The sequence below is a fragment of the Pristiophorus japonicus genome, chromosome 5, assembly GCF_044704955.1.
Source record: "Pristiophorus japonicus isolate sPriJap1 chromosome 5, sPriJap1.hap1, whole genome shotgun sequence".
NCBI classification, from domain to species: domain Eukaryota; kingdom Metazoa; phylum Chordata; class Chondrichthyes; family Pristiophoridae; genus Pristiophorus; species Pristiophorus japonicus.
The window spans coordinates 222936374-222956806 of NC_091981.1; the positions used below are offsets into that span (position 1 = coordinate 222936374).

At 41.7% G+C, this 20433-nt stretch overlaps 1 protein-coding gene across 2 annotated transcripts in view; it reads left to right on the forward strand.

Annotated features, from left to right (window-relative positions):
• nmt2 (N-myristoyltransferase 2) overlaps positions 1-20433 on the forward strand; it is a 66133-nt gene that overhangs the window by 35629 nt on the left and 10071 nt on the right. For both annotated transcript variants that reach the window (XM_070881334.1, XM_070881335.1), the window contains exons 4-9: positions 5733-5851; positions 7315-7406; positions 7504-7620; positions 9377-9547; positions 14349-14457; positions 14882-15052. In XM_070881334.1, coding sequence (XP_070737435.1) covers positions 5733-5851; positions 7315-7406; positions 7504-7620; positions 9377-9547; positions 14349-14457; positions 14882-15052 — 779 coding nt within the window. The remainder of the gene's footprint in view (positions 1-5732; positions 5852-7314; positions 7407-7503; positions 7621-9376; positions 9548-14348; positions 14458-14881; positions 15053-20433) is intronic.

A 20433-nucleotide genomic window follows, 5' to 3' on the forward strand; every position in this document is an offset into this window, starting at 1 on the left:
TATAATGTTGAAAAGTGTGAGGTCATGCACTTTGGCAGAAAAAAATCACAGAGCAAGTTATTATTTAAATGGAGAAAAATTGTAAAGTGCTGCAGTACAGCTGGACCTGGGGGTGCTTGTGCATGAAACACAAAAGGATAGTATGCAGGTACAGCATGTGATCAGGAAGGCCAATGGAATCTTGGTCTTTATTGCAAAGGGGATGGAATATAAAAGCAGGGAAGTCTCGCTACAGTTATACAGGGTATTGGTGAGGCCATACCTGGAATACTGCATACAGTTTTGGTTTCCATATTTACGAAAGGATATACTAGCTTTGGAGGCAGTTCAGAGAAGGTCCACTAGGTTGATTCCAGAGATGAGGACGTTGCCTTATGAGGAAAGGTTGAGTAGGTTGGGCGTCTACTCATTGGAATTCCGAAGAATGAGAGGTGATCTTATCGAAACGTATAAGATTATGAGGGGGCTTGATAAGGTGGCTGCAGAGAGGATGTTTCCACTGATAGGGGAGACTAGAACTAGGGGGCATAGTCTCAGAATAATGGACCGCCCATTTAAAACTGAGATGGGAATTGTTATGTCTTTAGATGCTCTGATAATGACTCCAAGAGGCAAAGTATTGCACTTGAACTGTAGTGACCGTATAAATTTAATATAACTCCAGAGTGATCACACATGGTGGCCTGCCTTTTGTACTAGGCCTGGCACACCTGTACAGGTAACCTACAAGTATCCCACTGCAGTGCCCTCTGGTGGCACACCTTAGTGACCATACAGCTGGTGTACAAGTTTCCCATAGTAGTGCCCTCTGGTGGCACATCATATGTAATAGTACACGCAGTAAACATGTCTGGATACATGAGATCACTCTTCCCCCAAGTCCTTAGTGCAAATCGCCTTCATACATTGACTGTTCTCTGGGCTTAGCTCTATCTGGTTGACCCTTGGAGGGTCGTTTCCATCTTGGGTGAGTAGGTGGTGTTTCGTTGGCAGTAGAGGTGCTGGTGGTTTCTGTTTGAGTCCATGACCAGTCCATTCTCTTTCCCCCCCCCCCCCCCCCCCCCACATATAGATTATGCCGGTGGCTCATTACCATCATATACATTCAAGTCCAGAAAAAAAAATTTGCATTTACATCATTACATTTGTGGTACAGTTGTGAGGCAAGTACATTTGACTGATGAGATACATTCTTGATACATACTTGGAATCAGTACTGGTGTCGGCAAGCTAGTTCCAGAACCGCTGGATGGTGTCCAGGTAGTCTGGTGGCGGTGCAGTGCCCTGTGCTGGCAGCGGGAACCCGGTTGGCTCAAGTTGCCTGCTCTCGGGGCCTTTACTGTTGCTCCTAGCGTCGGGCAGGTTCACCGATGTTTGTGACCTCCCTGTCCTTTCCTTATGCCCCAGGTCGCTGCTGCTCCCTGAAGAGCAGTCATCTCACAGTGTGTAGGGAACTGCTGACTCGCTTGCCTGGGCGTTATTTGGTTTGGGATCCTGGCTGGTCCCGGTCCCATTTGGGAGAACCGTTGCGGGTGACCCTTCGATCCCAGGTGTAGCCTTGGTGGTGATCGGGTCTGGGGAGGCGCAGTTTGCTCTTTCAGGCTCGTGGCGGTTGGTGCCATCGGGTGCCTGAGAGGTGGAGCCGATCAGGGGCAGGGTATCGATACCGGTGCCGTTGCAATCCTGAGATCACTTGCTCTGCAGCTTGCCTATATTAGCTGCTTGTGGCCGTACTCCGTGGTGCATCACTCTGGTCCCAGGGACCCAGGCTACAGCATTGGGTAGCCCGCTGGACCTGTGTGCTACCGATGGGTGTTTGCCTGCTACATTATCTGAATACAGTTGAAATCCTGAATCACACAACGTTTCATTACTCATTGTAAATTAACTGTAGCTCCGATCGCAATCGCACAACTTTTCTTTGCTTATTACATGTATGAAACTCTGATCATCAATTACAAGCTTTACATTTAACTCACAGTTGCTGTTACGTTGATTGAGAATGTGGAACTGTCCCTTTAAGTATGGTGGGTTGCTGGCCTCCTTTAAGAGAGTCTTGCTATCTTTACCCCAACCATCTTCTTCGCTTGGTACTACGTGTTGCTCTATCAGCGCTGCACCTCATAGTCTGGCCGGCGCCATCTTTTTCTTCAGCGCTTCACCTCGTGGTTTGGGCGCCATCTTTCTTCCATCCACGATGTTGACTGCTGTGATCTTCTTCTCCCCGGGTTCTGCCACCGAAGCTAGGAAGTCGCCTTTGGATCCGATTTTCTTCCTCCGGAGTCCTGCCACTGGAGCCTGGAAGGTGCGTTCGGGTCGTCTCAGCTGGATCATCTCCACGCAGTTGTGCTGAATGGTCTGTGCCTCGGGTGCTGTATAGGTCTATTCTCTGGTGCCGGATCCAACCTCAGGAGGGGGCTTGCTTTGTCTCTGAGCACGGGGGACGTCAATCGCTGGAGGGATGAAATCTTCCACTTCCAATGGATCTTCTCCATCCACCTTCTTCCGGGTAGCGTTGGTCCATCACCTGCAACAATCCACAGTGATAACTTGTGCACCGCGCCATCATGGAGTACCTTTACATCCGCACTACCAACAACTGGGATAAGTTCATTGGTCGAGGTGCGCAGCCTCGCCTGAACCGGGACCAACTTGGGTCATTCAGCTTGATTGTCCCATAGTCTCTCAAAGGCTTCTTGATTCATTGCTGACCGGCTTGCCCCCGTGCCAACCTCCATGAAGATTGCCGTTTATCTCAACTTCCATTCTCAACGGGGAACATTGTGGTGCAGGTAAACATTCCGTACACCTCATCGTGGGACTGAGCTGCCTCTCTGACCACTTCTTCATAATCCGCGCTGGATTTATGGCCCTCTGCAGACTCTTCATCAACACAGTGAGACCTATTTCTTTTACACATTCGCTGGAGGTGGCCCTTTGTGCTGTACCCTTTGCACACATAGTCCTTAAAACGACACTGGTGAGCCCAATGATTTCCTCCGCAACGCCAGCATGGTGCTAACCGATTAGCCCTTGGCGGACTCAGAGTTAAGGGACTCGGGGGCCTGTTCTCTCTCCCCTGAGGAGATTCACGTTCTACAGTCCAGCCTCTAAAAGGTGCCAGTCTGTGTACAGTACTTGCTGGTTTTGAGTCTTGAGGATGAGTCATCCGCCTAGAGCCGCAGGTCGAGGTCATGAATGCCTGGCTCATGGTGATGGCCTTCTGCAGTGTGACTGTGGTATCCACAGATAGTAGTCTGTGAAGAAGGTTCCCATGACCGATTCCGATGACAAAGATATCCCGCAGCGCTTCGGTGAGGTGGTCACCGAAATCACACGGTGCCGCCAGCCTCCTGAGGTCTGCAGCATATTTCGTGATTTCCTGGCTTTCGGGCTGTCGCTGGTTGTAAAACCGTTGTCTGGCTGCGAGGATGCTCTCTTTGGGCTTGAGTTCTTGGATCAGCTTAATAAGCCCCTCGTACATCTTGGTCGTTGTCTTCGCTGGTGCCAGCAAGTCCCTGACGAGGCCATAGACGGTGGGCCCACAACTGGTGAGCAGGATAGCTCTGCGCTTATCAGCCAGCGTGGCCGGATCATCGCCTGCCAGGTTGTTTGCTGTGAAGAAATAGTCGAGCCTCTCCACAAAGGCATCCTAATCATCACCATCGGCGAACTGCTGCAATGTACCAAAGTTTTAGCCATTTTCGTGTGAAAGTCCGTAATCTCATCTCCAATTGTTATGTCTTTAGATGCTCTGATAATGACTCCACGAGGCAAAGTATTGCACTTGAACTATAGTGACCGTAGTCCATTTAATATAATTCCAGAGTGATGATCACACATGGTGGCCTGCCTTTTATACTAGGTCTGGCACACCTGTACAGGTAACCTACAAGTCTCCCACTGCAGTGCCCTCTGGTGGCACATCATATGTAATAGTACACGCAGTAAACATGCCTGGATACATGACAGGGAGGAATTTCTTCTCTGAGGGTTGTAAATCTGTGGAATTCGCTGCCTTAGAGAGCTATGGAAGCTGGGTCATTGAATAAATTTAAGATAGAAATAGACAGTTTCTTAACCGATAAGGGGTTATGGGGAGTGGGCAGAGAAGTGGACCTGAGTCCATTATCGGATCAGCCATGATTGTATTAAATGGCGGAGCAAGCTCGAGGGGTCAAATGGCCTATTTCTTATGTTCTTAAATAGCCCCACAATTTCAAGTCCCTCCTCATAACTATAATTTCTTGCCCCTGGCAAATCTACATCGTACATTCTGCATATCCTTAATGCTCTTTATGCAAAATTATAACTCTTCGTAAGCAAAAATTTTTATCAATTTATCATTACTTATTTACCCATGCACATTATGCACCTATTTATAACCCAAAATGTTATCGGCCTTATGATTTTGACTACACACTTGAACTTACAGGAAATTGTATATTGAACCCCAATTGTATATTCACACCCTTCAGTGTTATTCCATTGAGGATATGTATTAATTCCTTGTTTTTCTTCCCAAAATTTATTACCTCACACTTTTCCATCTTAAGTTGCTTCTGCCAACTGTCTATCCCCATTGAGCTAACCTTTCTGTGGCCTCCTGGCCTGAATCCCATCATATCTCAATCTACTTTTCCTCTACTGTGCCACCTAACCACAAGTCTACCATTGTAGCAGTATTTGGAATCCAGAACTTTTGACTGGTGCTTGGTTTTGTATTTCAAGTGTATCAGTAGACTTTATTTGGAGGTAAAACAACAAATATTCTAACAGTTGTATGGTTGCACTAATTTGCTTGGACTTTAATGCAGTGCTGCTTTCAATGCAGCGTAATACTTGGTTTCCTTTATTAAATGCAGTTTTGTACCCTTTGCTTTTTAGGAACTGGTTGATTACCATTCTTAAATTATTTTCTCATTCCTTACACTTTAACATATGACTGTCAAATATAGTTATTTTATAATTCTGATTTAATCTTCAGTCACTGAATTCAGAAGCACAAGTGTAATCAGGCCATATCTTTTCCATAATGGATTATTTGTTATCATTGAATTCATATATCAATTTATCGGCCTATGGAGAACTGAATTTAGAAATATATATATTTACAGTTCAGCAAGAAATGTAAATAGAAAGTATCCAACATCTAAATTAATTATTTCTCAAAATTATATTCCTGTGGGTGGAATTCTTTTGGGCACTTCTGTAATTCGGGTAACATAAAAGTGATGTCCGTCTACTGACTCCCTTACATTGTTTACATTGCTAAAATAGCTCCCTTATCTTGATTGCAGTATTGTAGATCCATGCAAAAAAAAAGGTCTTTAAATCTATCATCTGGTTAAGGGAACTAATTTTAACACTGAACAAGGTGGGGAAAAGGAGAAAATACACTTGACTGCTACTCTCTCACGAACTGAACTACAGAAGCACCAAGTGTATACACTTTTTTAAACTTGCAAATGCTACCAAATTGAACATTAGTCTTTTAAAAGTAGAATAAGTTTAAAAAGCCTGTTAATTGTGTTTTTTAATTGTGTGAAATTCAGCTGTACAAATTTAATTTTATGCTTTAACAGCTTGTCTCAGAAAAATTGCCTGTTTACCTAGTCTCCATTGCATCTCCATCTAAATATAGTTGATTTATGTTAACATCTACAGTAAGTAATTGGCACATTGTGTTTGCAGTGCATTTATGAAAGAGTTTTCTGTTTTGGTCCCTACAGATGAGGTTGTGACAACTCATGGTTCCATTGAGCCAGATAAAGAGAATATCCGTCAAGAGCCGTATTCTTTACCTCAGGGCTTCATGTGGGATACTCTGGATATGGGCAGTTCTGAAGAGGTTTGTAGTTCAAACATGTTAAATTTGTAAAAGGTCACTGCTAGTTGTTTTCTTTTTCTTATAAATATGATCATAACTAAAATTCACTTTGCATATTTGTATATTATTCTCTCCCCTTTCCTTGTTGCAAGCTGTGAGAGCAAGACAGCTTGGGCAATTTATTTTGCCATAGTCGTCTTCAGCTAGGAGGGGCATGGGACTGGATATTGTAGTGGGTTAGAATCGGAGACGATGTCGAACACAATGTGAACCCAATCCAAACTGTTGAGATGAAAGTCATTTCTCTCTGCCTGGAAGAGTTCTATTGAAGTTATTTTGAGAATTCACAATCTATGTCCCAATCTTGAGCCCACTGCACAAAGGTGTTAAATTGAAGAGGCCATTGGGATAATTCATGTGGGGAATTGAAATGCAACACTTGCAACATTGTGTAGGTGAAGTTGGATTAGGATTTATCATTAAGTTTAGGAGTCTGTATTGTATAGTGGTACTAAAGTGGCTTTGTAAATTATTTCAAGAAACAGTCATAGCCAGCATAATGCAGTATTACTGAATTACATTTGTCATTACTGAATTATATTTGTCCTGGCTAACAACATTTATCTCTCAACCATCACCACCATTTTATAAACCTGTCCTATAAATGTGGCTGTGAAATTAACTTCATCTACACAAACTTATCACCCATATATATTTTTGAGCGCATTAGTAGGAAGGTATACTATTGCTGATATATTTTGTCTCAAGGATTTTAATAGACAATGTTATTGGCCCCATGAACAGAAAGAATAAATCTCCTTGTCTTAGATATATCGCTTGCTTCTTACTCTTGATAGTACAGATTCAGTATTATTTGTGCTGTAGTGTAAATATCAATTAAAGGAATTTGAAATAATTCACCCTATAATGTGAGTTTCTTCCAAAAGCAGGAATTACTGTTTTATGATTGGGGGTAGTGAGGGGAGTTTTATCTGCACGGTGCCTGATGGTGCTTGATTCTTGCATTAGTGCACAAAGTAGAAATTGTATAATTCCCAGTACTGGGATTCCTTGTTGAGTATAGAATTCACACCAAATTTTATTTAAAAAAAATAAAAAGGCCATCTGTAATATTAGTTCAAACATCAATAAGATTAATCCATAATAAAAACTGATTTGCTCCCCTTTCCCTATATGACCCAGGTTAATAAGTAGTAATAAACTTGACTATACCCAGCTTTTTTGCCATAAGCTCACATAATTATACATTTCAACTGCCATTATGGAAAATATTTATCCATTAATTTTTTTTAATGAAATTGGAACGTGCATCACAGTTTCTGACCATTGTTATGAAACTTGCACACTGAACATTTTTCACAAATTCTAAAAATTCCATATTCAGTGACTGGTATGTATGAGGCATACATTATTAATGTATTCTGTTTCTGAATTAAGCTTTACCTAGCTGTTTTTGTTTGCAGTTGAAAGAATTGTATACATTGTTAAATGAAAATTATGTGGAAGATGACGACAATATGTTTAGATTTGATTACTCTCCTCAGTTTTTACAGTGGTGAGTATACAATTCTACTTAAAGATGCCTTTTGTGACTTTTACTTTAATTTAAGATTAATTAGGATTATTGATCTAAAAGATGCATATTCTTACAGGGCTCTTCGTCCTCCAGGCTGGTTACCACAATGGCACTGTGGAGTTCGTGTATCATCAAACAGAAAATTAGTGGGATTTATTAGTGCCATTCCTGCCAATGTTCGTATTTATGAAATGTAAGTTCCCATTCTATTCCATTTGTTTTGAATATCCTTTAATTGTTTCACTGGACTGTTTTATTTGTGAAAGCATCTTTTTATTACTGTACTAAAATTTGATTGCTGTAAGGTTGCCATTTTTTTATTATTGAATTCTTTTTTTATTTTTCTTTAATCTTTTGAGAGATGAAGTAACATGTAAGGTTAAAATGTTTTCATGTGTGTATGTGTTTAGGTTGTATGGTTCGGACCTCTTATAAGCTGTTGTCAGATTATTTCCTAACATGGCCATTTTCCATATTTTGTAATCTATGAGCACTTGATACTGGCACTCACTCAAGTGTCAATCCGTTCAGCTCTTGTTGGCATTGGAGCCTGCCCAATTGTGATGTTTCTAATGCTTCCATGCAAGTTAGTGTCAGTTTGTGATAACATTTACTCCGCTGACAGAAGCCTCTGACTAGGACAGTAACTAACTTGATGGTAATGTGCTTGCAATCATTTGGGGATGGTTCCTCACTCCAACAACATTTCCTAGCAATATGTTTCTAAACTCAGTAAATACCTACACCACCATAAATTCCTTAATCTGGGCTGACTGCAAAGGACATGGTGGTCAAATGTAAATTATTCACCTTGCCTAAATTCCCTTTTGTCTGCACATACCAAGACTAGATTTTTTATATATGTATGTGTAATAATTTTTTTTAAAGTTTGTTGGAAGATAAACATGCTGCCTTAAGCCATATTTGTAGTATGGATAACATAGCAACAGTAACACCATTGTTGCTGGCCCCGAAGAAAGCGACCTTGGTGGCAAGAAGTTTGGCTTTTTCGACGTTCAATTGACATCTGTGTAGTTTAGTGGGCATTCCATAGTCCAAGCTGCTGTGATGCCAACAAGCAGTCTAAGCAGCCAATCACAATGCAGTATTCTCAGACAGGGATCCAAGAAGTGATAGAGAGCAAAACAAAAGATTGGGGCTCTCACAGAGGGAAAAAGTAAACCTGAAATAAAAATGAACAAACTTTAAAAATACATAATTTTAAAGTTTTCTTAAAAATTGTACCTTTCATCATTATGGAGAAATTTGACACTCCACAAAATTAAAATTTGTTTTTCAGGGCCATAAGATTTGTTTCGCAATCACTATGCTGTTAAGACCCCAGTTACACCTAATCCAACAAGGTCTAACTTTTAATGGGCTATTTCACTGAGGGGAGGCGGCAGGGAAGAGACCATTGCGCAGCAAGTGTCAGAGCAGTGAATGACTGACCGCAACTTCAGGATTTCCACATTAGGTGTGCATGTGCTAAATTCTGAAGCTGCGGTCAGTTTCAAAGGGGTAATAACAGCGAACGCTGTTCGTTTACTGTTACTACCCATCGCAAATTCCACCAGTATCTATAAAATGGTTTTCATTAGCAATGCAGCAGTCTGGCTGGTGCTCGTGAGATGTACTGCGCAATTTTCTTTGCAGGATACATAAAATAAAATGTTTTAATTCCATAGATTCCTTTAATCCTACATTTATAGACATTTATTCATTGTTAGAAAACACTTCGTTGCATTTGTTTCAAAATAATTTCACTCAGATGAAAGATAGTATTTCCACTGAGGAATATAGTCTAATGTAGAGTAATACAGGTTTATGTTGGGTCTTTTAATAGAATTTTAAGATCACTAGTGAAGGCACTAAGAATTTTTATGGTCAGTTTCCTAATATTTTTACCTCAAACGCATATTGTAATGTTTTGTAATTGTTTCTGTCAGTGAGAAGAAGATGGTCGAGATCAATTTTCTTTGTGTACACAAGAAGCTGCGATCGAAACGTGTTGCACCAGTTTTGATCCGTGAAATTACACGAAGGGTGAATTTGGAAGGAATCTTTCAGGCAGTGTACACAGCAGGAGTGGTTCTTCCAAAACCTGTAGCTACATGCAGGTAGCATATTTTTTTGTTAATTTCTGAAGTACAATTTAGATTAATAGCTAAGTGGTTGTGTAAATGCATTTGTTAGACAGAGCTGACATTACTGTTTGTTCTTTAAACATTTTTGTCCATTATAGAAGTCACTGATTTTATTTTCAATGTTTTATTAATAAGTAATGGATTTAACACCTTTCACATCAAAACATCTTAAAGTGAATTACTTTCTAAAGTGCAGTAACTGTTATGCAGACAAATGCATCCATTCTTCTGCAGCAGAGTCCCACAAATAGACATGAGGTGAATTAACCAATCTATTTCAAATGTAAAGAATGATCAGTCAACCTATCTTTAAGTGATTGAGACTAAGGGGCCGACTTTCAGCATCTCACTGCCCACTGCCACCGACATTCCTCCTGAAGATCCGCCCGGTGCCACTTTCGGAGTGGCCTGAAGCGGTCGGGAGGGGAGAGCTGCCGGGAGCTGCCCGCGGACGGCTGAGTGGCGCAACTGAGCCTCCCGTCCACCGAGTTCCCAGATTCTTGTGGGCGGGAGTCAGCGGCAGAACGGGGGTGGACCGCTGGGTGCAGGCTGGTCTGTTCCCGACGGTAAGTCTGAAGAACCTGAAAAAAAGGTAAGTGAACATTGTAAAAAAAATTCAACAGCGACTTACCTGCATGGGGTCCTCTGAAAGTCTTCGGATAGATTTTGTATTTTTTATTTGTGATTTTTTTTTTCAAGTCTTCGACCCTTCGTGGGCCCGACTCCATCCTCGGCGGCACTTGGGCGGCAAGTGCCTCTGCCACCGAGAATGCCACCCGCTGCCGCCCAGATTGGCGGCGTATGTCTTCCATTTGCCGCCCGCCGACCTTCGGGGGATCTTCTTCATGAATATCCCGCCCAAAGTACCGTCCGGTACCTCGGCGGGCGAAGGCCTTGCTGAAAATAGTCCCCAAGAGTACTCAGTACTCTTCTTTGGTGCCAAAGGTTCTTTAATGTCCATCAGAACAAACAGTACTTAGCTTTAATGTTTCATCTGAAAGATGGCATCTCTGATAATGCAGCACTTTCTCAGTACTGCACTGTGTTCATCTCCTGGTGTGGGCTTGACCAACCAACCCTCTGATCCAGATGTGAGAGTGTTATCGACTGAGCTAAGCTGAAGCACAAACTATAGAAAATGCTGAAAATACACAAGGTTCACTACTGAACTTTTTTTCCTCAGATTTGTTAAGTGAAGGTTGTGTCTGACTAACTTGATTGAATTTTTCGAGGAGGTAACCAGGAGGGTTGATGAAGGCAAAGCGTATGATGTAGTGTATATGGATTTTAGCAAAGCTTTTGATAGGATTCAAATGGCAGACTGTTCACAAAAGTAAAAGCCCATGGGATCCAGGGCAAAATGGCAAAATTAGCTCAGTGGCAGGAAGCAAAGGGTAGTGGTTGATGGGTGTTTTTGCGACTGGAAGGATGTTTCCAGTGGGGTTCCGCAGGGCTCCGTACTAGGTCCCATGCTTTTTGTGATATACATCAATGATCTAGATCTGAATATAGGGGGTATGATTAAGAAGTTTGCAGATGATGCTTAAATTGGCTGTGTGGTTGATAATGAAGAAGAAAGCTGCAGACTGCAGGAAGATATCAATCAAATGGTCAGGTGGGCAGAACATTGGCAAATGGAATTTAATCCAGAGAAGTGTGAGGTAATGCATTTGGGGAGGGCTAACAAGGAAAGGGAATATACATTAAATGGTAGGATACTGAGAAGTGCAGAGGAACAAAGGGACCTTGGAGTGCATGTCCACAGATCCCTGCTACTTTCAGGCCAGGTAGATAAGGTGGTTAAGAAGGCATACGGAATGCTTGCCTTTATTGGCCGAGGCATAGAATACAAGGGGGGCGGGGGGGTTATGCTTGAACTGCATAAAACACTGGTTAGGCCACAGCTGGAGTACTGTGTGCAGTTCTGGTCACCGCATTACAGGAAGGACATGATTGCACTGGAGAGGGTACAGAGGAGATTTACGAGGATGTTGCCGGAAGTGGAGAATTTTAGCTATGAGGACAGATTGGATAGACTGGGTTTGTTCTCCTTGTAACAGAGAAGGCTGAGGGGAGACCTCATTGAGGTGTATAAAATTATGAGGGGCCTAGTTGGAGTGGATAGAAAGGGCCTATTTCCCTTAGCAGAGGGGTCAACAACCAGGGGGCATAATTTTAAAGTAATTGGTAGAAGGTTTAGAGGGAATTTGAGGGGAAATTTCTTCACACAGATGGTTGTGGGGGTCTGGAACTCACTGCCTGAAAGGGTGGTAGAGGCAGAAACCCTCATCACATTTTAAAAGTACTTGGATGTGCACCTGAAGTGCTGTAACCTGTAGGGTTACAGACCGAGAGCTAGAAAGTGGGATTAGTCTAGATAGCCTCTTGTTGGCCGGCATGGACACGATGGGCCGAAATGGCCTCCTTCCGTACTGTAAATTTCTATGATTCTATGCTGATAGGTTTGCTGTGCATTTCCAATCATTTCTGTTTTAATTTTAGATTTACAGCATTTGTAGTTTTTTTTTGCTTTACCAGTGATCCACAAACAAGTGATTCCCATACCAGGTGTTATATGCAAAATGATGAATTGTATGCTCTACTCCAAATTAGTAAAATGAAGTTAATTTAATTCCTTAGAAGTAAGTGATAAGATTAAAAAAGTGACATTCTACAAAAAAAACTCTCTTGCATGTTTGATTTCAGCAATTGGCTTGCTTGTTACTAGGTTTGTGTACCTTATTTATCATTATTATCATGGGCAGTCTCTCAAAATCGAGGAAGACTTGCTTCCACTCTAAAAGTGAGTTCTCAGGTGACTACAGTCCAATACGGAAATTACAGTCTCTGTCACAGGTGGGACAGACAGTTGTTGAAGGAACGGGTGGGTGGGAAGTCTGGTTTGCCACACGCTCCTTCCGCTGTCTGCGTTTGGTTCCTGCATGCTCTCGGCGATGAGACTCGAGGTGCTCAGAGCCCTCCCGGATGCTCTTTCTTTACGGGGTAGTCTCGGGCCAGGGATTCCCAGGTGCCGGTGGGGATGTTGCACTTTATCAAGGAGACTTTGATGGTGTCCTTGAAACGTTTCCTCTACCTACCTGGGGCTCGCTTGCCGTGTAGGAGTTCCGAGTAGAGCACTTGCTTTGGGAGTCTTGTGTCGGGTATGCGGACGATGTGGCCCGCCCAACGGAGCTGGTGGGGTGTGGTCAATGCTTCGATGCTGGGGATGTATATCATAGAAGAACAACAACTTGCATTTATATGATGCCTTTCATGTAGAAAAATGTTCCAAGACACTTCACAGAAGCATAATCAGACAAAAATCAACACCAAGCCAAAGAAGGAGATACTGGGATGGGTGTCTAAAAGCTTGGTCAAAGAGGTGGGTTTTAAGAAATAGGAGCAGGAGTAGGTCATACGGCCCCTCGAGCGTGCTCCGCCATTCAATAAGATCATTGCTGATCTGATCTTGGTCTCAACTTCACTTTCCAGCCTGTTCCTCCTTACCCTTGACTCCCCTATAGTTCAACAATCTGTCTATCTCAGCCTTGAATATATTCAATGACTCTGCTTCCACAGCTGTCTGGGATAAAGAATTCCAAAGATTTACAATCTTCTGAGAGAAGAAATTCTTCCTCCTCATCTTAAATGGGCAACCCCTTTTATGCCCACTAGTTCTAGATTCTCCCACGAGGGGAAACATCCTCTCTGCATCTACCTTGTCGACCTCCCTCAGAATCTTATGTTTCAATAAGATCACCTTTCATTCTTCTAAACTCAAATGAGTATAGGCCAACCTGCTCATCTATCTTCATAAGACAACCCCTTCATCCCAGGAATCAACCTCGTGAACCTTCTCTGAACTGCCTCCAATGCAAGTATGTCCATCTTTAAATAAGAAGACCAATAAAGGAGAGATGTTGGAGGAAGATGGTATGGTCAGTGGTATCGAAGGCTGCAGAGAGCTCAAAAATTATGCGGGATAATGCAGTCACAGAGGATGATATTTGTACTTTGATTCGGGTCATTTCAGTGCTCTGGCAGGGGTGGAAAATAAAGATTGGAGGTGAGGACACGTTCAAGAATTTTGAAGAGGAAAGGGAGGTTGGAGATTCGAGTGACAGTGTGAAAAGACAGAAGGATTGAGGAAGGGTATGATGATTGTGGTATTGCAAGGGGATGGGTCACTACCTGAGGGGAGTGAAGCATTGAACAATGTCGGGTGTATAGGAGCTAGGAAAGGTTGTTGGGTGGTCAGCAGCTTAGTGAGAATGGGGTCAAGAGAGCAGGAAGTGGGTCTCATTTTACTAGGGGCAAGGGCATCAAAGGTGGAGGTTAGGAAGTGATTGAGCAGATTGACAACTGCACAAGTAGCAAAGGCTAGGCAGTTGGGAGTTTGTAAGTGCAGTTGTAAGTGGCTTATGGAAGAGTTTATCCTGAGGAGAATGTATTCCAGGGCAGACACTGAAGGAAATGGGGTTGGAAGGGGTTAACGGAATATGGATGATGAGAGATACAAGGAAGTGACTCAAAGTTGCACAAAGTGGCTTGCCCTGCAATTTATGATGAAGTGCTTGGACCCCACTAGACTTCGTTCTGTGACCAAGTGGAGAACTTCACATCTGTGGTTAGAAACTCATATCCCACCATTTTGTCACAGCACCAGTAGGCTATATTTAGTTTTCTGTTAATACACTTGGAAGCATGTGATCCAAGTGTCTTTGATTTCATTGATGTATTTGATTTAAGATCAATACTGTTGTTATATTCCAAGGTACTGGCATCGATCTCTGAACCCCAGGAAGCTGGTAGAAGTGAAGTTCTCTCATCTCAGCAGAAACATGACTTTACAGAGAACCATGAAGCTCTACAGGTTACCAGATGTAAGCAGCTCAAACCACTTGCATCCTAAAATAGATGCTACGGAGATAGTGAAGCCCTTTCTAAATGGCTTCTTATTGTCCCTTTCATACAGCATTTATTTCAGTGAGTGGAGAATTGAACAGTTTCAGAACAATAATATTTTGCATTATGTTCAGTTGTCCATCTTAAATTGTACTGTACACAGACCATACTTTTATTTTGTGCACTGCAATATTTGTTGTGTCATATTATTAGGAAGCAAAATTCCTAGCAACTAAAAGAATCATCTTTTAAAAATATTCTGTGGTGCAATTGTTGGAAGGTCAGTACTTCTGTATTTTTTCATTTGGTATGAAGTTAGGTTAAACTGCATCTCGGTTAGAAATGGCAATACCAAATTCTGTTTATCTCAATGACAATTCCATTATATTTCTTTTCTGCTAGACTCCCAAGACAACAGGTTTGAGGCCAATGGAGCAAAAGGATATAAAAAGAGTACAAGAGCTGCTCTTTAATTATCTAAAGCAGTTTGAGCTTGCTCCAGTGATGAGTGAGGAAGAAGTGATCCACTGGTTATTGCCCCGTGAAAACATTATTGACACTTATGTGGTAGAGGTAATGCAATGCTGTAGTGTGTCTGTATACGTAATGACATTCTGTTTTAAAAAAAAAATTATAATAAAAACACTTTACACTCCCTCCCCCCCCCCCCCATCTCTTGACCATCATCTAGACTCAACATGAAAAATAGCCACTTATATGAGAAGTTGGAGGCCTTTTATCACCTGTGAAATTGTATCTTAGCACCAATCATGGTCTTTTGGGGGGAAAGGAAAGATAAATTACATTAAACAAAGCTAAGCAGATTTTTTTGTTGAAACAGGTATTTTGTTTTTCTAAGTTATGCACTTGAAAAGAAGAATGGCTTGTAAGGCAGGCTTATTGTTGTGGTTCATACGTAATGTTTAGAATACAATCTAGTACGTGTTTATTCAGAATTTGGTTTATTTCAAAAATGTAGGCACTATTTAGACATGCTGAGAATGTTTGCAGGAAAACAAGCTATGTTGCCAATTGTTAAACAAGCAGAAATATTTACAAATAACCTTTAGCAATATATTTAAAAAGCAACCACTTCATTTGATAGCAAACATGGAGTATTGTTGTCAGAGAATTGGCTGTCTTACCATCTTGCTGCCTTGTCAACAATATTGAAATGAAGTGAAGAATACATTGTATATTGCCACTTGAGCAATGCAGTAATATTTCTGCAGAAGAATGGAAAATACCAGAATTTTAAGTTAACTCAAATTAATTTAAATGGTGTCCCTAATATACAGGAAATTATTTATTGCAGATGCACCATCCTTTTGTAAAATGTTTGTTTCGAAAGGGAAAATAGGCTTTCCATCTTCCGTGGTTTAGTAGTAAAACAGTAGAATGGATTAGTAAATTTAAGGCCTTTTTGATTCGCGTATATTTCCATAATTAAGGATATTAATACAAATTTAGTTTTATCTTTCTGTCAAGTATCTCCATATTGAACATAACAACACTAATTGTTACTAAGAAATGCGCTTGAGACATCGGGGTTTATTTTTGTCCCCCAGTGACCCAAGTATGCACATTTCTGCAAGATGCTATTACTTGTGTTAGACTCATGCAGTGGGTGGGGGTTTAGCTGTAATGGCCACAGAGGTGACCATAAGCAACATGCTAATTAGGACTACGGGTTCTTGAAACTGAGTGGGGGGGGGGGAACATTTTTTGTGGCCAACACAAGGAAGCAACATTGTGGAGCTGCAAGATGATGTCTGGGGATAGGAAGCAGGGCCCTCAGATTTTCAGATATACCTGTATAGATTCTCGTGGAGGAAGTCGAGAATAGAAAGGAGGTCCTCCCGCCCCTTCGATGTCTGGTGAATACCAAGACAAATCTATGGAACAGACTCCCTAGGAAGATAGTGGAAGCAGTTAGTGTTGGTTCATTCAAATTCAAATTGGATAGGTTTCTTTTTAGTAAATAACATTTTGGGATAAAGTATATGTGTAATTTAAAACATGAGCTGTAGTAAGTGTAGCATTTGGTAGGAAAAAGGTGACTTTGGACCTTCTCTCCATCACTGGGGGTTTCCTCATAGCATTTCTGGGTCAGTTGTAGACTAATTGATAGAGATCTATTAGTCAACAACTCCATTATCTGTATCGTGTGACTACCAGGATTGTAGAAAACGAACTAGATGGACCTTGGTCTTTTTTCATCTAGCGATTCCTATGTTACAAATTGATGAATATGATCAGCATTTTATCCAGGATCTAGCTGCAATGCAGAAATAAATTAAATGGTCTCACCGGAAATACATAGCAGGGTTAGTTGGCATCTTCCCTTTCTCGTTCCACCTCTCGTGCTTTCTACACAGTCCTGCAAGACCTTGTCTTAGCCTCAGCACTGCCAATCCTTCCCTTCTTTCACCACGGCTGCCCATAAGTCAGAAAGGAAATCTTTACTGCACCTCCTATCTGCTTGCACTCACACCCGCAAGTACTGCTACTAACCTCACAACTAGTTCTCCATTGTGATCTCACTTGCTGTTTATTCCTGTCATCATGCACTCTATGGTAAGCTGACTCTTGCATGCTGAGTTAGCTGTAAGGGGCACATCTAACTCCCTTTTGAATATATCTTAACAAACTGGCCTCAACAACTTTCTGTGGTAGAGAATTCCACAGGTTCACAATTCTCTTGAGCGAAGAAGTTTCTCCTCATCATGGCTTACCCCTTATCCTTAGACTGTGACCCCTGGTTCTGGACTTCCCCAACATCGAGAACATTCTTCCTGCATTTAACCTGTCCAGTCCCGTCAGAATTTTATATGTTTCTATGAGATCCCCTCTCATTCTTCTAAATTCCAGTGAATATAAGCCTAGTTGATCCAGTCTTTCTTCATATGTCAGTCCTGCCATCCCGGGAATCAGTCCAGTGAACCTTCGCTGCACTCCCTCAATAGCAAGAATGTCCTTCCTCAGATTAGGAAACCAAAACTGTACACAATATTCAAGGTGTGGCCTCACCAAGGCCCTGTACAACTGCAGTAAGACCTCCCTGCTCCTATACTCAAATCCTCTTGCTATGAAGGCTAACATGCCATTTGCTGCCTTCACCGCCTGCTGTACCTGCATGTCAACTTTCAATGACTGATGTACCATGACACCCATGTCTTGTTGCACCTCCCCTTTTCCTAATCTGTCACCATTCAGATAATATTCTGCCTTCCTGTTTTTGGCACCAAAGTGGATAACCTCATATTTCTCTACATTATACTGCATCTGCCATGCATTTGCCCACTCACCTAACCTGTCCAAGTCACCCTGCAGTCTCTTAGCATCCTCTTCACAGCTCATACTGCCACCCAGCTTAGTGTCATCTACAAACGTGGAGATATTACATTCAATTCCTTCGTCTAAATCATTAATGTATATTGTAAATAGCTGGGGTCCCAGCACTGTACCTTGCGGTACTCCACTAGTCACTGCCTGCCATTCTGAAAAGGACCCATTTATTCCTACCCGTTGCTTCCTGTCTGCCAACCAATTCTCTATCCACGTCAATACATTACCCTCAATACCATGTGCTTTAATTTTGCAAACTAAACTCTTGTGTGGGACCTTGTCAAAAGCCTTTTGAAAGTCCAAATACACCACATCCACTGGTTCTCCCTTGTCCATTCTACCAGTTACATCCTCAAAAAATTCTAGAAGATTTGTCAAGCATGATTTCCCTTTCATAAATCCATGCTGACTTGGAATGATCCTGTCACTGCTTTCCAAATGCACTGCTATTACATCTTTGATAATTGATTCCAACATTTTCCTCACTACCGATGTCAAGCTATTTTCTCTGTTTTCTCTCTTGCTCCTTTTTTAAAAAGTGGTGTTACTTTAGCTATCCTCCAATCCATAAGAACTGATCCAGAGTCTATAGAATGTTGGAAAATGATCACCAATGCATCCACTATTTCGATGGCCACTTCCTTAAGTACTCTGGGATGCAGACTATCAGGCCCTGGGGATTTATCGGCCTTCAATCCCATCAATTTCCCTAACACAATTTCCTGACTAATAAGGATTTCCATCAGTTTCTCCTTCTCACTAGACCTTCGTGAAGACAGAACCAATGTATTTGTTCAATTGGTCTGCCATTTCTTTGTTCCCCATTATAAATTCACCTGATTCTGACTGCAAAGGACCTACATTTGTCTTCACTAATCTTTTTCTCTTCACATATCTGTAGAAGCTTTTGTAGTCAGCTTTTATGTTCCCTGCAAGCTTACTCTCATACTCTCTTTTTCCCCCTCCTAATTAAACCCTTTGTCCTACTCTGCTGAATTCTAAATTTCTCCCAATCCTCAGGTTTGCTGCTTTTTCTGGCCACTTTATATTTACATACCCCTTATCCCCGCTCTCAGCTTCCTACCTTCCAACCAATTTCCAACAGAATAATAAAATATGGGGGGAAATTAAAAATATTTTTTTTTGTTTTTGTTTTTAAAGAAACGCAACAGGACTACTTCACTGCAGGTTGGGAGTATCCAAATCCACCATCACGAAAACCCTGGATAGGCAGTGATGTTGGAATGTCAATATTTCCCCCCATATTTCATTATTCTGCACCCTGGCTAAGTGTGCAAGTAACTGACCTGCTCTATTGTCTGCCAGCATTACTTTTGAAGCATTGTGAAGGCAAGTTAGGTTTATTTGTTGAGTTCCCCTCCCTCGCCCTGCAAAAGGCTAGTTGGAGATTGAGAACCACAGTAAGTGGTTCTCCAGGAAAATAATCTGAGTGATTATTGATCATCGTCCAAAATAAATATAAGAAAATTCAGAAACATGGTGATGCACTTCTTTTTAAATGTCTTAGTTTCTTAAACAAAATGCCCATATATGTGGCAAGCACACCTGATTCACATGCAGTTTTACATTTCTGAGCTAGTGGTCCCTTGATATGCATGAAGCTGACTCAACCTTTAATCACCCTGTTACCTCCCTTCTACAAACTAAAGTAACCAAGTTTCTCTTGACTGCTGTCACAAGGTCTCCACGCCATTCTTTAATTAAAATTTTAACGACGTTAGTGCCATATATGGATATTTTCAAGGTTTAGAGAGTGCATGTAGAATCTATCTTAAGAATGTTGATGAGGCTAAGAATTGAATCTTTTGGCTACATTTGTGTGCTATTTAGAATACTGGAGTCAGCATTTGATATTTTAACCCTTGTTCACCCGTGTCTTCTAACAAGGAGACAGAGGTTCGAACTGGTAAACGGTAAATTTAGGATTGCTATCAGGAAGTTCTTCACGTATAGAATAGACTTCCATATAAAATAGTGGAGGTGAAAATCTTGGAAGCATTTGAGGTATAATTGGGTGCTGCAATGTGAAGACTGGATCGACTAGCCTTCTCTTCACTGGAATTTAGAAGAATGAGAGGGGATCTCATAGAAACATATAACATTCTGACGGGATTGGACAGGTTAGAATGTTCCCGATGTTGGGGAAGTCCAAAACCAGGGGTCACAGTTTAAGGATAAGGGGTAAGCCATTTAGAACCGAGATGAGGAGAAACTTCTTCACTCGGAGAATTGTGAACCTGTGGAATTCTCTACCACAGAAAGTTGTTGAGGCCAGTTTGTTAGATATATTCAAAAGGGAGTTAGATGTGGCCCTTACGGCTCAAGGGATCAAGGGGTATGGAGAGAAAGCAGGAAAGGGGTACTGAAGTTGCATGATCAGCCATGATCATATTGAAAGGTGGTGCAGGCTCAAAGGGCCGAATGGCCTACTCCTGCACCTATTTTCTATGTTTCTTAGTATCTATTTGGATGGATAAGCTTTATGGGCTGAATGCCTTCATCATTTGTAACTGTCTTGTGATTATTTGAAAGCACCTGGTCAAGTAAATCAGGTACTTGGAGGGCATTGGACTAAAATCAAAACA